At 46.9% G+C, this 15,999-nt stretch overlaps 1 protein-coding gene across 4 annotated transcripts in view; it reads right to left on the bottom strand.

Annotated features, from left to right (window-relative positions):
* The window catches only part of USP43 (ubiquitin specific peptidase 43), a 106,360-nt gene that overhangs the window by 77,756 nt on the left and 12,605 nt on the right, over positions 1–15,999 (bottom strand). For all 4 annotated transcript variants that reach the window (XM_059908459.1, XM_059908461.1, XM_059908460.1 and 1 more), the window contains exon 3: positions 8,059–8,162. In XM_059908459.1, the coding sequence (XP_059764442.1) occupies positions 8,059–8,162 (104 nt within the window). The remainder of the gene's footprint in view (positions 1–8,058; positions 8,163–15,999) is intronic.

Here is a 15,999-nt window from a genome sequence, read left to right as displayed (position 1 = left end):
AGGGACAGAAAGCAGATTGGCGGTTGCCAGGTGCTAAGAGGGAGGCCTGGGGAGTGACTGCTTCATGGGTACCAGGTTTTCTTTTGGGGGTGACGAAAATGGTTCGGAACTAGAAAAAAGTGGTGGTTGCACACCATGGTGGGTGTACATTCCGCTGAATTGCACACATAACATGGTTAATTTTATGTTATGTGACTCATCTCAATTTCTTAGAAAGGATAAAGTTTAGTCACATGTATGAGTGCACTGAGTATGGGAAGGGATGCTGTAACCCCTCCAAATAGAAAGATACTGTGCCAGCTTTCAAGCTCAAAGGTCTCAGCCTCACTGGGCCCCAGAATCACATAGGATGCTGTTTTCAAATGCAGATGTCCAGGCCCCACTCCTCGAGATTCTGTTTCAAGGGAAGCAGGGAGAGACAGGCACAGTCATCAGAATTTTAAAAGCTCCCCAGGTGACTCTAGTGTTCAGCCAGGCGGAGAACCACTGATGCAATCCACCTGCCTTACTGTACGGCTAAAGGAAACAAAGCTCAGAAAACAGCAGCTAGTAGTAACAGCTAACGGTGAAAGAATTTACAAAAAACTGGGCATTGTGCATGGATTAACCCTTGCCCTAGCCATAGTTACCAGGATGATCCCCATTTTACAGAAGAAAAAACTGAAACACAGAGAGGTTAAGTCACTTGCCCAAGGACACACAGCTCTTTTTTTTTTGATGATTTAACTTTTTTTTTTTTAAAGAAAGTACTTGAACTGCGTTTTTTTATTTTTTTAATTTACTTTTATTTATTTATTTATTTATTTATTTATTTATGGTTGTGTTGGGTCTTCGTTTCTGTGCGAGGGCTTTCTCTAGTTGCGGCAAGCGGGGGCCACTCTTCATCGCGGTGCGCGGGCCTCTCACTATCGCGGCCTCTCTTGTTGCGGAGCACAGGCTCCAGACGCGCAGGCTCAGTAATTGTGGCTCACGGGCCTAGTTGCTCCGCGGCATGTGGGATCTTCCCAGACCAGGGCTCGAACCCGTGTCCCCTGCATTAGCAGGCAGATTCTCAACCACTGTGCCACCAGGGAAGCCCCACATAGCTCTTAAGTGGCAGAACTGGCTCAGGTTCCAGAGCCCATGACCATCATCATTTCTTCAGAGTCGTTAGTACAAGTAGATCCACATAGTTTATTTATATTCTTTAAGCTCTTTGAAATTTAACACTCCCATATTTAGCATGTATCTCTGAGAGGGAAAGTCAAGTTTTATATTCCACCCGGGTGCTCTTATTTTATTTCCTTCATCATATAATGCTCCATATTCTTCCAAGATATAAGGGGGTTCTGGATGCTACATTCCTTCTCCTAAAATCTACGTGAATTTCCTTGGGAATAGGGGAAAATACTCTGCCGCAGGCCCTGCTCTCAGCACTGGACAGCCCTAGGGTAAGTCAGCAAGGAAACCGGAGCTGGGATCAGAATGAGGTTTCCTGAATCTCGACAGAAAGCACCAGTCCTGCTGGATCGGTTTTCCATTGAGCAGACAAAATAGAAAAAGCCAGGGCCCAGCAAGAACCCCTGAGGTTTTCAGGGTGTTATCCCAGGCGACCCTAAGTGCTCTGCTCATAGCAAGAAGGCTTTCCTGGATACAAGTTAATAGAATGCCAACCATGATTTTAGAAAACAGACCGGAGTATTTAATGTTCAGTCACTCTCTGGTAAATTTCTCTGGGAAAACCATAGCAATATTTTGGTAAAGAGAATGCATCAGACATCAAGCTCCAACTAGCAGGGGGACCCGCCATTTGTGGGGGCCCCTCTGCCACCCCAGCTTCTCTCCCTCCCTTCTCCTCCCCTCACCCATCACGTACCGTGACGTAACACAGGCCTGAAACATGTATTTTTGTCCTTGGGAAATTTCCAAATCCCTGTTTCATATTTAAGCGAACAAATGAGAAGGAATATTTTTCTTTGACTTATTCATTTTTTCTTTAAAGCTACTAAAACTAAGTGAGGCTGCATTTTTCTTGCAGATACATCATAGTCAACTGATTCAGGGATATGGCCTTTAGATTAAGCCATGAATCTCTGGCAGGGAGCAAGAGATGTGTAGTTTGGCGAAATCACAGAACGGCCTAATTTTGTATTTAAAGAATGGGGAAAATATATTGTTTTCATAATAAACCACAGAGAGGACATGAAATGCACCTGTTCCTCAAAGGATGAGAAATGAGGATAGTGAGTGCGACCAACAGATCAGGGGGAAGGGCAGTGTCACTTTCACAGAAAACTCCAGATGTTTCCAGGCTCCATCTACACCTCAGATGTGGCCTGGGGTTCCTTTCGTCCTTGCCATCTCCCCCAGAGCTTCACGGTCCTGTCCTGCTATCTCCCAGGTACTCACAGAGGAAAGAGACAGAAAATCAGCCCAATGCCCTTCAGTGTTCACTTGCCCATCTCCCTAAGCTATTCATCCTCCTTGTCAAATTGCTTCTGTTCCAAAGCCAGCCTCTCACCTGCTGCTGAAACTCAGCACTGCTCCTTGCTCTCCACTGGTTACAAATGTCCCGAAATGGCACTGCTCGTTTCACATTCTGGCCTCTCACTGCTGCTGAATATACGTCTGACACCTCTAACCTGGCCAGCTTCACCTGCTCGCTGGCTGGCGAGACGGATGTCCAAGCCGGCAAGGTAATTATGATGACGCACAAGCAAAATGTCACCTCTCCGGGCTTCCCTGGTGGTGCAATGGTTGAGAATCCGCCTGCTAATGCAGGGGACACGGGTTCGAGCCCTGGTTTGGGAAGATCCCACATGCCGCGGAGCAACTGGGCCCGTGAGCCACAACTACTGAGCCTGAGCGTCTGAAGCCTGTGCTCCGCAACAAGAGAGGCCGCGATAGTGAGAAGCCCGCGCACGGCGATGAGGAGTGGCCCCCGCTCGCCGCAACTAGAGAAAGCCCTCGCACAGAAACGAAGACCCAACACAGCCAAAAATAAATAAATAAATAAATAAATTTATTAAAAAAAAAAAAAAAGTCACCTCTCCAAGGTCTGTTCTGAGGAAGCCTTCCAAAACATACTCTGCCTAAAAGGGAATGCTGCCGGTAACGGGGACCAGATTAGGCTTTCTGTGAATAAAAGCTATGAATGCTGTGAAGAGATGAACACACACACACATACAATCCCACCTCTAGCCCAAACTCCAACGTTGCAACAACAATCCTTGGCTATTAAACTTGCAGATGTTTTCAGGCTGTGGTAATAATCATACAGAATAACGAATTATTTGTCCTCTAGTTTATAACCTCTAGCACCCCAGTACTATTCTTCCTTCTCTCTTCCAGCCAAAGGCAAAAACTCAGCCCCCTAAAAAGGAGGACAAGGGAGACGGAGGGAGAATCTCAGTGAACAGGGATCTCTGAATTAACCCATAATAACATTTCCAGCTTTCAATTTCATAAAGGCCGATGCCAAGGCGGCCCTCCATCCCAGGCAACCTCCCCCCAGGAAAAGAGGCTGAAGAGGGTCCAGAGCAGCAAGTACATCCTCAGGGGCCCCAGTGTGGAGCTGGTGCCCACCGACAGCTACAGAAAATCACTTTTCAGACCTCAAAAGTCCTAGCCTAGATGGACGTCTCTAACTATATTTTTTCTTAACTCTGGACCAGCAGGCAGAAAGCAGCTATTTTTAGCTGTCACCAGTCTTTTTTTCCAGCATGAATATCTTGCTTCTTACTCATCATTCTATAGTAATCGACAAAGGGTCCTTGCGGTCCTCAGTCTCGGATCAGCTCAAATGTCACTTCACGAATCCTCCCCTGACTCACCTTACGCCTTATGATACTGTGATTTATAATAAGAAATATATATTTGGTCTCCAACAGTTGTTCCAGGCACAGAGCTCCTACAGCTTTTGGAATTTCCTAAGTGATAAGAGCAAGAATGAAGGTAAAAGGAGCATCTTTTGCTATTCGTAACAAACCCCATCCCACCACACCTGAGTTTATGCTAATGAGGTGATATCTGGAAAGCCCCCAGAGAAAACCACAGGAGGGGGGCTGGTTGCCAGAGGGACCAAGCATGGGATTAGAGGGCTAGGACTTTGGGCTCCACCCCTACCTCCTGGGAAAAAAAGAAGGGGGTCAGAGGTTGAGTTAACCACGTATGGCCAATAATGGGATCAATCATGCCTACATAATGTTGCTTCCATAAAAACCCCAGCAGAAGGGGCTGGGAGAGCTTCCAGGTTGGTGACCGTGGGGAGGTGCTGGGAGGGTGGTGCACCCAGGGAGGGGTGCGGAACCTCGCCCTTCCCCCAGCACCTTGCTCTATGAATCTCCCATCTGGCTGTTCCTGAGTTATAGCCTTTCCAAATCAACTGGTAATCTGGTAAGTAAACGGTTTTCCTGAGTTCTGTGAGCCACTCTAGCAAATCACTGAACCTGAGGAGGGGGCCGTGGAAACCTCCAATATATAGCCAGTCGGTCAGCAGCACAGGTGACGACCCGGGACTTGCAATTGGTGTCCGGTGGGGAGGCAGTCCGGTGGGACTGAGCCCTTACCCTGCGGGGTCCGTGCCCGCTCTAAGTAGGTAGTGCCAGAATTGAGTTAAACTGTAGGACACTCGGTGTCCAGAGAGAATCGCAGAATTGCTTGGTGTGGGAAAAACACCCACACATCTGGGGTCAGAAGGATTGTGAGTGTGGAAGTAGTCAAGAGTAACGCAAAGGGAAACAGTTTTTTTCCTCTTTCACATCCATAACATGCACTTCAAAGCTCCCTCCATTTTTCCTTCAAGGCACATGCCAGTTATACAACTATGTAAAAACCCAGGAGTTAGGGCTTCCCTGGTGGCGCAGTGGTTGAGAATCTGCCTGCCAATGCAGGGGACACGGGTTCGAGCCCTGGTCTGGGAAGATCCCACATGCCGCGGAGCAACTAGGCCCGTGAGCCACAACTACTGAGCCTGCGCATCTGGAGCCTGTGCTGCGCAACGGGAGAGGCCGCGATAGTGAGAGGCCCGCGCACCGCGATGAAGAGTGGCCCCCGCTCGCCGCAACTAGAGAAAGCCCTCGCACAGAAACGAAGACCCAACACAGCCATAAATAAATACATAAATAAATAAAAAACAAAAACCCAGGAGTCACCGTAGATGCTCATTGTTTCCTTGGTCCCTCCGCCTCTCACCCTTAAACCCGCTGGCAAGTCCTGTTGACTCTGTTCCCCACCAGCCCACTTGCCTCCATCTCCATCACCGCCTCGTGGTCCAGCCACCACCATTCTCCCACTGAGAGGAGAGCACATCAGCGGCTGTTCCAGCTCCCAGTCCTGCCTCCCTCCATCACCAAAACAACCAGCCAGTTTCTTTCTTTTTTCTTCTTTTTTGTTTTGGCCACGCCGCAGGGCATGTGGGATCAGATCCCCGACCAGGGATCGGCCCTGTGCCACCTGCAGTGGAAGTGCGGAGTCTTAACCACTGGACTGCCAGGGAAGTCCCCACCAGCCAATTGCTGAGATGGAAAATTAGCCCACACCCTGCCTTAAACTTTGCAGTGGTTTCTTTCCTCTGCCCCATAGGCTACAACCCACACTGCCAGGTGCGCGCCCATCTGTCCAGCCTCACCTCCCACCCCTCACTACTTGGTGGCCCTCTGTTCCTTGAACTTGCCTGGATCATTCCCACCCCAGACCCTTTGCTGCTTTTCCTGCCTGGAATACCCTGTCCCCAAGTATTTCAACGGCTGGCTCCTTGTCACTCAGTTCTCAGCTCAAATGTCCCCTCTGCAAAGAAGCCTGGCCTGAACACCTTATCTAAGGTTGGCTGCCTACCCCACCTCCCAGGTGACACTCATCATCATGGCAAATTGTTTGTTGCGCGTGTATTATTATCTAACACCTCCCCCAGTAGAATGTGAGCTCCTTGAGAACAGAGGCTGACTCCTTTCACAGCTCAATTCCCAGCACCTAGAAGAGGACCTGGCACGTAGTAGGCATGGATTAAATACCCAGAGAATAAAGGGATCTGTTTGGTTAGTATTTCTCTCTCGTGGGCAAGGAGTTACACTCTTCGTTGTAGCCACTGGACCAAGCGCAATATCAGATGCTCAAGGATGTGCAAGAAGGAAAAGAGGGGCTTCCCTGGTGGCGCAGTGGTTGAGAATCTGCCTGCCAATGCAGGGGACACGGGTTCGAGCGCTGGTCTGGGAAGATCCCACATGCCGCGGAGCAACTGGGCCCATGAGCCACAATTACTGAGCCTGCGCGTCTGGAGCCTGTGTTCCGCAACAAGAGAGGCTGCGATAGTGAGAGGCCCGCGCACCGCGATGAAGAGTGACCCCCGCTCGCCGCAATTGGAGAAAGCCCTCGCACAGAAACGGAGACCCAACACAGCCAAAAATTAAAAAAAAAAAAAGACAGTGATCACATCCAAATTATATTATGGACGATCAATGAATAGAACCTAAATCCTAAATTAGCACAGTTTCTGGGCAATTTTAAGTCATCTTCTCCTTTCTAAATACGAAGAATACAAATCTTCCAAAAGCATGGAAGTAAATGGCTGTAAGTGAATTCTAGAAGGCTGAATAATCGTTACTTTGTTTGAAGTAAATAAGAGATAAAAAACCAACAGGAGGCTTATGAAAAAGACAACAGGGCAAAGGAAAGAGAAGAGCATCCAGAAGACTCCGAGAAAAGCCCACCTTTGAAGGTGATTTAATGCAGCACCCAAAAGAAAAATGCAAAAAAATGTTCTGGTATCCATAACGGAGAACAGGAAGGCAAAGCTTCTGTGCGTGAAGTAACAGCAGAACCTCACAGGGAAAGAACAAGGTCAGATGGAAAAGCCATCCAAGAGGAAGAAGTACAGAGAAGCAGAAACAGGACTCGTGCTTCAGAGATTTATCAAAGGTCGAATCCTGGTTCTGCCATTTACGATGTGTCCTCGTGAAATGCCCGACCCCAGGTTGTACCTCATCTCCTTGGGCTCTTGTAAGTTAAATCACAAAATATCTGGGTGAACATATATGTAACCAGTGGCTTCCCCTCAATCTTCATCACTGTGCTCATTCCCACCTCGAAGCGGGTGTCACTCTTATTGAATATGTTCCCACCCTTTCAACCCTATTCATCCTGCAGAGCCCGTGGAAAGGCATACCTCCTCCGAGAAGCCCCGGGGGTTAGTGCTTTCACTACAACATTGTCATTCTTGAAAATATTCTGCCTTATGTGAATCTCTGAACTGTCATATATAAAAGCCCAAAGAGAACATATACTTTCTGAAGTCAGAGTCTATATAATTATATATCTTTTATATCCTCCATTATGCTGGGAAATCTTGAACTCGAAATAATGTGTGAAACTCGGCTCTCTGGCAATAAAGAACAAACCAGAAAGATCTCATCCACTTCTCAATGATGGCCTGCTGGGGAGATCCTGGCCTCCACATTCATACTCTGGAGAACCACGCTTGCATCACCCCTCCTTCAAGGGGGGGATGGAAGGCCCAGGAGACAGCAAGAAAGAAAAGAAATACGGAGGGGGCTTCTCTGGTGGTGCAGTGGTTAAGAATCGGCCTGCCAATGCAGGGGACACGGGTTCGAGCCACGGTCCGGGAAGATCCCACATGCCACGGAGCAGCTAAGCCCATGCGCCACAACTACTGAGCCTGCGCGCTAGAGCCTGCGAGCCACAACTACTGAGCCCACGTGCCACAACTACTGAAGCCCGCACGCCTAGAGCCTGTGCTCCGCAACAAGAGAAGCCGCCGCAATGAGAAGCCCGTGCACCACAACGAAGAGTTGCCCCGCTCACCACAACTAGAGAAAGCCGGCGCGCGGCAACAAAGACCCAACGCAGCCAAAAATAAAATAAAAAACACAAAAAAATGAAATACTGAGGGTCAGAGACAATAGAAGTTAGTGGTTAATTGGGATTTATAATGGGAGAGAGAAGGGTGTTTATGGTTTCTGTTGTTTTGTAATCTCGGGGTAAACCTGGCCAAGGGAGGTTAGTTACCAGCATAGGAGTTTGCTGAGCCCTTAAGGACAGATTCTAAACATACCCCATTCTTACCTGTACTGTGCTTGAAAGTGGCTTTGCACAAAGCTTTGGCCTAGAGGAAGCTGAGCTGGTGGCGACAGGAGGTTCTCGGAGGTCTTCCCGGCTTCAGGCTGAAGCTGCAAAGAAATGAGGAGAGGAAGCAAGATCAGATGTGCCTCTCATCACTCCGCCGCGTTCAGACCCGCCAAGCTACACCTCCTCCTGGGTCCTCAGCTCCATTCTGTGGACCTAGACCTGCAGAGCCAGGACCTTCCATGTTGACTTACCGTAATCCGCCTCTCCTTCAATCCCTGGACCTCCCCAATTCCAAGAGAGACAGAGACAGAGACAGAGAGAGAGGAGACAGAGACAGTGGGAGAGAGAGTGTGTGTGTGCGTGTGTGCGTGTGTGTGCTGAAAGAGCATGAACCTTGGCGAACACTCACACATGCTCACCCAGCCCCAACCATTACCTCTGGATTGACTACCCCATTCTTTACCTCCATCCTTCTAGGCCCCCTGTGTCTAGATGCCTCCTGTACATTTCACTTGGGTGAGCCGCCATCACTTCAAACACATCCACACCAAATCTGCCCATCTTCCACCTGCTAAGCTGTGTCTGTCCACATTTTCCAGGGAGCCGGTCTCCACACGAGCATTGTCTTTCTCAGACAGACCAGCTGTGCACCTTGGAATAATGAATGCATGAGGCTCCTCCCTCCACAATCTATCCTATCGTATCCTTCTCTACATTCCCTTACATATAAGTGTCCTGTTGCTGCTGTAACAAACGACCACAAACTAGTGGCTTGAAACAACAGAAATGTGTCCCCTCACAGGTCTCGAGACTGGACATCCAAAATCAGCATCACGGAGCCGAAACCAAGGTGTCAGCAAGGCCGCACTCCCTCTGGAGGTTCTGGGGGAAAATACGTTCCTTGCCTCCTCCACCTTCTGGTAGCTGTGGGAATTCCATGGTTTATGGCCACATCACTCCCATCTTTAAGCCCGGCATCCTCAAAGAGCCAGGAGGAAGGACCACAGGGGAAGTGTTTGGGGAGAAATGTACTGATGTCTGAAATTTAATTTAAAATGCATCCAAAAAAAAAAAAGATGAGAAAAAGATGGAGTGATGAGTGGACAGACGGATGGATAGGTAGATAAATACATGATAAAGCAATTTTAGTAAAATGTAAATGATAGAATCTAGGTGGTGGGTAGGAGATATTCGCTGTATAAGGAATTCAACTTTTCCATGTTTGAAATTTTTCATAATAAAATTTTGGTACAAATAAGAGTGACAAATACTAAGAACAATCAGTCCCACTATTTCATTAAGCCCAATTTGACCAGAATACAGGATGTACAAAGGGGAGTAGAAAACAGAGCTAGAGAGGGAGTCTGGTACCATGTTGGATGGAGCCTTAAATGTCCTAAAGAAGATTCCTGGTTCAGTAAACAGCATAGTACCAGGGTTAAGGGTTAGACTCTGGAGTCAGACTGCTGGGGTTCAAATCCCTGCACTGGCACTTAGCTGAGAGAGTTTCTCAACCTCTGATGCAGCTAAATCAATTACTTAAGCTCTTTGTTCCATGGTTTTCCAATTTAATATAGGGGTAATGAACGATAGTACCAACGTGCTAGGGATATTTTGAGATTAAAAGAGTTAATATATATAAAACACTTAGAATAGTGCCTGGTACACAGCAAGCATTGTACAAGTGTTTGCTGTTGTTACATGATGGGGAGTATCTAATGGGTTTTGAACCTAAGCAGTGGCTACATGCACAGAGACACGCTATAACCTGACAGGCATGCGCACGATGAAGGAGGGGGCGTCTGGAGTTAGGACAGAAATTATGAGGCTCAAGAGTCCGGGTGCCAACAGGGTGAACTAGAGTAGGAGCCATGAAAATAAAAAGGAGGGAGGAACTCAATCAAGACACCCTGTGTGCACAGCTCATAACTGAGCACCTGATGGGAAAGGACACGGAGACAGAGGGAGGGATACACAGGGCCAGCTCCAAGCTTCCAGTCTGATGCCTGGAGAACCACTTTCCATTAACAAAAGAGGGAAAGGCAAAAGGAGAAGTGGGTCAGGGGAGGAGGGGAGGGCAAGCCAAGTTCGAGGCAGAGACACCTACGGCAGGTAAATGAAGGGCTCGGAGGAGAGAGAGAACTTGGATACAGAGCGGACACTGGCATCTGGGTCTGCTCAGGATTGACCCTTCTTCTTTGGGAGTAGCCTCAGTCCATGGGGAGGTGGGGAAGGCTCTTTCCTCGGGGGTCCTGTCCTCCCTTACCAAGAGACAGGCAGGCACATGACCCAAGCTAGACGGATGAACTGTTCCTGCCCTGCGTGTCAATCATGGGCAGAGTGACCCAAAGGCTGCAAACAGCGACTCTAGCAGAAGTGTCCAGGCTGGAGGATTGAGCCGCTCCTGCCACTGAGACACCCTCACCCCGGAGCTGTCTGGTTCTTGATGGTTCCAAGCTTGGTCTTCAGCCTTCCTTTCGATTCTGCACACTCCCCCTTGGCCTTCCAACTAATCCCCTTCTTATTTGAGTCATTTGTTTGGCTGCTGTTCCTCGGAGCTGCTTCTGCATCCAGATGATAAGGCAGCACGCGTTGAGAGAGGCTGTGGATGGGACCATCCAAGGATGGGTATGGAAAGTGAAAATCCCAAACAAGGCTGGGGTAAGAGGCAGCAGAGGGTCACTCACAAAGCATGGTCTATCAGGTGAGACCCAGCTGGCGCTACCCTGCTAACCAAGTGACCCTAAAACCCTCCCTGAGCCTCATTCCACATCTAAACGGAATAGGAGTATTACATCCACCTCATGGAGCCGTCATTTAAACCAAAAAAGATGTGGGTATCCTGCCTGGCACATAGTAGGTGCTTAATAAATGTTAGCTTCCTGGTCCTCTCCCCAGCCCCATCCCTTTCTTAATTCTGCAAGAGTGGCGTTTTCTATAAGATAAACTACCCAAAAGGTTGCTAGTGTCACAGTGTCTACAGGATAGTAAAAAGATGCCCTAGGGGCTTCCCTGGTGGCGCAGTGGTTGAGAGTCTGCCTGCCAATGCAGGGGACACGGGTTTGAGCCCTGGTCTGGGAGGATCCCATATACCGCGGAGCAACTGGGTCCGTGAGCCACAACTACTGAGCCTGCACGTCTGGAGCCTGTGCTCCGCAACAAGAGAGGCCGCGACGGTGAAAGGCCCGCACACCGCGATGAAGAGTGGCCCTGCTTGCCACAACTAGAGAAAGCCCTCGCACAGAAACGAAGACCCAACACAGCCAAAAATAAATAAATAAATAAAATACTGGCTTAACTCCTAGAGAGTTTCATAAAAAAAAAAAAAAAAAGATGCCCTATTCACCAGACAAAAACATTTATCGTTGCATTAACAGAGAAGAAAGTGGTCCTTATGTTTTCTATTCTAGTTTCAAATAAATCGAACTACATGGCTTTCATATGTTTTGAAACAGAAATAACCCTAGAAAGAAAAATTGTTCAGAGTTACACAGGGGACAGTCCCTTTCCTTCTTGGAAACAGAAAATGAAGTTTGTGCCAAATAGTCCAATAGCTCTGCTCTTTTACCTTCAAGCGTTCACAGCCAGGCCTCCACAGGCAGCCCGATTTTCTAAGAGTGAATTTCAGGAGAGGTTTTGACCCCAGACAGAGAAAAAGACCTTTTCTGGTTTCAGTCAGATCAAATGAAGAGTGGGGCAAGCTCCTCTCTCCGACCAACAACCACTCCTGGTCTTGCTGGGTTGTGGTGCCCTCCTGACACCTTTAGCCATTAAAGGAACAGAAAGCAGCCAGAGTGGCTGAGAACAATGAGCAAGGGGCAGAGGGGCCTGAAACCAGGTGGAGTGATTGGTGGGCCAGTCAGGTAGGGCCCCGTCAGCCGTGTAGGAGTCCAGATTCTGTTGTAAGTGCAACAGGAAGCCACCAGGGGAATTTAAGCAGGAGAGTGGCGTGATCTTATTTCCTTTCTGAAAAGATCCCTCTGGCTGTAGCGTGGAGAACATATACATATAGTAGCGGGGCACACTGGAGATTGGAAGACCAATTAGGGCTGCTTTTATGTGGGTTTTGAAGTTGTTATGGATTATTGGCTTAAATAAACTCAAAGGCATCTTAAAGAAAGGTTTGGGGGTGGTGAACTGTGGTTGGGAGCAAAGGCTCCAGAGCAGAGGTTCTCAATGGGGAAACGCTTTTCCCTCCCCCCACCAGGGGACATTTGGCCATGTCTGGAGACATTTTTGGTTATCAATCACAGTTAGGGGTACCACCGGTATCTGGTAGGTAGAGGGGCGCTACAAATGCTACAACGCACAGGACAACCCCCCTCCCAGCAAAGAATTACCCAGCCCCAGTGTCAAACGTGCTGAGGCTAAGAAGCCCTGTTCTAGAGTTGAATTTTCTAGATTTGGATCCTGGCTCTCCCACTGACTTGCTGTGTGACTTAGGGCAGGTTACTTAACCTCTCTGTGCTCTTCCTCATCCTTAAGTCCAAAGCCTTTTCCTACCACAAAGGCACAAAAGAGGAAGACTGAAAGGTAATTGGGAAGGCTGTTTATCCCTCCTACTTTCCAGGAGCACTGCCTGGCACAGCCAGGGAGTGGAAAATGGGACAAAAAGCTTTTTTTTTTTGGCCGTGCCACATGGCTTACGGGATCTCAGTTCCCTGACCAGGGATTGAACCCAGGCCATGGCAGTGAAAGCCCGGAATGCTAACCACCAGGCCACCAGGAAACTCCCAAGAAGCCTTTTCTAGATGCAGCCAGAAGAAAGAGGCACCCGGGTCTCCTCCCTCCCTCTGGTGGGAAACAGAAAGCACAAGAAACTCAGGATAAGGAAAGGGATCCAGCACACTGGCTTTGAAATAGACAGACTCAGGTTTGATTCTCTTTCCACAGGTAGAAGTTGAATGACCTTGGACAACTTAACCTAAATTTCCATTAACTGTAATATATGAATTAACCTTATTATGAGTTACTTATTATTATCCTTATTATGAGTTATCAAATATTAAAGCATGATAACTACTTAATTTATTCAACCATTCAGGGGTTTATTGAGTGTCTCCTATGCGTCAGTGAAATAAGTCATGAAAAGCATCATATGAAATGCCTGGCACGTAACACACTTCAATAAACAGTATCTCTCTCTTTTTAATACATCATTCTGATTTCAAAATGTGTTCATGCTAAGATTATGGAATACAGTGTAGTGACACGTTTGTCATCTCAGCATTCCTTTCCAACGTGCCCCAGCTCTACAGAAACCTTCCTTACCCATGTGATTTGGGTGGAGTTCACCCCACAGGCATGGGACCCATGTGCCCAATCAGAATATTCCATCCTGCTGGCCACCTGCCCAGGAATGGACATGTGAGCCACGCTAAGACAATCGGACTCTTGCCTGGGCTTTTTCTGGAATCCCAAGTGAAAAAGGCTCTACGAGCATTGCAGGGGCCCCTCCTGCCACTAGATGGGCAGAGTCAGTCTGAGAATGAAGAGAAAGACAAGAGATAAGGAGACCTTGGATCCAGCCCTACCTGAAGCTGGATCAACCCTTGGACTCACAAGTTCTAAAAGCCAATAAAAGCCCTCTCCTTAAGTTGGACCAAGTTGCAACTAAAAGGGTCTGAATCAGATAAACAGAAAATCATTGTACATATAAGAAAAATCACCCACAATCCCACAACCCAGAGAAACCACCAAAACCTTTAAACGTCTGGTCCTCCCAGGTTCTGTTTGGTGAAGTTTTTGCTTTGTTTCGTTTGTGTGTTTTGGGGGTGAATGCAGTGGTTCTTTTTATTTTTCTATCTTTTTGGCATGCGGGATCTTAGTTCCCCAACCAGGGACCGAACCTGTGCCCCTTGCAGTGGAAGGTGAAGTCTTAACCATTGGACTACTAGGGAAGTCCTGGGATGGTTCTTTTTAAAATAAGAAAACAGGCTTTCAAGCCAGACCTCCCTTGGATTTGAATCCTGACTCTACCTCTTCTTAAGCTGTGCTGCTTCAGGAAGGTTACACAGCCTCTCTGATTCTTGGTTTACCCATATATAAAATGGGGATAATAACTCTAACAACACCCCACAAATGATAGTAGCTACTCATACTGTGTATAACACTCCAAGATGTGTTCTGAGGAGTACAGAATACTGTACAATCATTATCTTCCCTGTTTCATGCACCTGGCAACCTGCTGTCTCAGACATGAGTACTCTTTCTGCAGCTCTGTCAAGCTCTTAGCTTCTACATTATATTGTTGTTTAAAAGAGGTCTATTCTTTATTCAAGACATATATGGTTATGCCCTCTTTTCTTAAAGTTGCCGATTGCCATTTTTAAAAGGGAAAGAAACAAAGACAACAGCTGGCTGTGTGGACAAGTTAAGAAAAAAAAATGACTCAGCTTCTTGAGCTATTTTATTTTTAAATAAACATTGTATGTATTCAAGGAGTGCAACATGATGATTTAATACACATCTACATGGTGAAATGATTACTTCAGACAAGCCAATCAACATATCCATCTCCTCATGTAGTTACCTTTTTTGTGTGTGGTGAGAGGACCTGAAATCTACTCTCTTAGCAAATTTCCAGCACTCAATGTGGTATTATTAACTACAGTCATCATGCTGCACATTACGTATCTCGATTCATTCATCCTACAAACTGTGACTGCCGTTCAATCTCCCCCCCATTTATTTATTTATTCTCTTTTATTTTTTAAATTTATTTTATTGAATATAGTTGATTTACAATGTTGTGTTAATTTCTGCTGCACAGCAAAGTGATTCAGTTATACATATATGTCCATTCTCTTTCATATTCTTTTCCATTACGATTTTTCTCAGGATATTGAATATAGTTCCCTGTGCTATACAGTAGGACCTTGTTGTTTATCCATCCTGTATAAACTAGTTTGCATCTGCTAATCCCAAACTCCCAATACTTCCCTCCCCCAACCCCCTACCCCTTGGCAACCACAAGTCTGTTCTCTATGTCTGGGAGTCTGTTTCTGTTTCGTAGATAGGTCCATTTGTATCACATTTTGCCATTCAATCTTTATTACTCTAGAATAATGGTCTCTGAGTAGATAATGTAAGGATGGGAAGGTAACGGGTGAAAGATTGAAACACTTCCAAAGGGCTTTTTAATTGATTCACTAGGGGGATGGGAATAAAATGTCCAGAATTAAAACAAACAAACAAACAAAAAACAAGTAAAGCAGTTCTTGTAGCTGCATCTGGATCAGTTTTGAGACACATCAAAAGTAATATGCGGGGCTTCCCTGGTGGCGCAGTGGTTGAGAATCTGCCTGCCAATGCAGGGGACACGGGTTCGAGCCCTGGTCTGGGAAGATCCCACATGCCGCGGAGCAGCTAGGCCCGTGAGCCACGGTTGCTGAGCCTGCGCGTCTGGAGCCTGTGCTCCGCAACAGGAGAGGCCGCGATAGTGAGAGGCCCGTGCACCGCGATGAAGAGTGGCCCCCGCTTGCCTCAACTAGAGAAAGCCCTCGCACAGAAACGAAGACCCAATACAGCCATAAATAAAAAAAAAAAAAAGTAATATGCGACTGATTAATTACCAAAGCTTGTGAAACATTTTTTAAATTATAGCAGATTATTCATGGATATTGTTATAATAATTTTGCTCACTCATGGAATAATAACTTCACTCGTTTTTACTTTCTTAAGAGAGAGATGAAAGGATAGGATTAGAGCAAAACCCATCACTGATCTTTTTTTTTTTTTTTTTTTTAAATTATTTGCTTTATTTATTTATTTTTTTAAATTTTATTTATTTATTTATTTTTTAAAATTTTATTTATTTATGGCTGTGTTGGGTCTTCATTTCTGTGCGAGGGCTTTCTCCAGTTGCGGCGAGCGGGGGCCACTCTTCATCGCGGTGCGCGGGCCTCTCACTGTTGCGGCCTCTCTTGTTGCGGAGCA

This window comes from Balaenoptera ricei, chromosome 20 (assembly GCF_028023285.1).
Source record: "Balaenoptera ricei isolate mBalRic1 chromosome 20, mBalRic1.hap2, whole genome shotgun sequence".
In the NCBI taxonomy this organism is placed as follows: Eukaryota; Metazoa; Chordata; class Mammalia; order Artiodactyla; family Balaenopteridae; genus Balaenoptera; species Balaenoptera ricei.
This window is presented reverse-complemented; position numbering and strand designations above follow the sequence as displayed.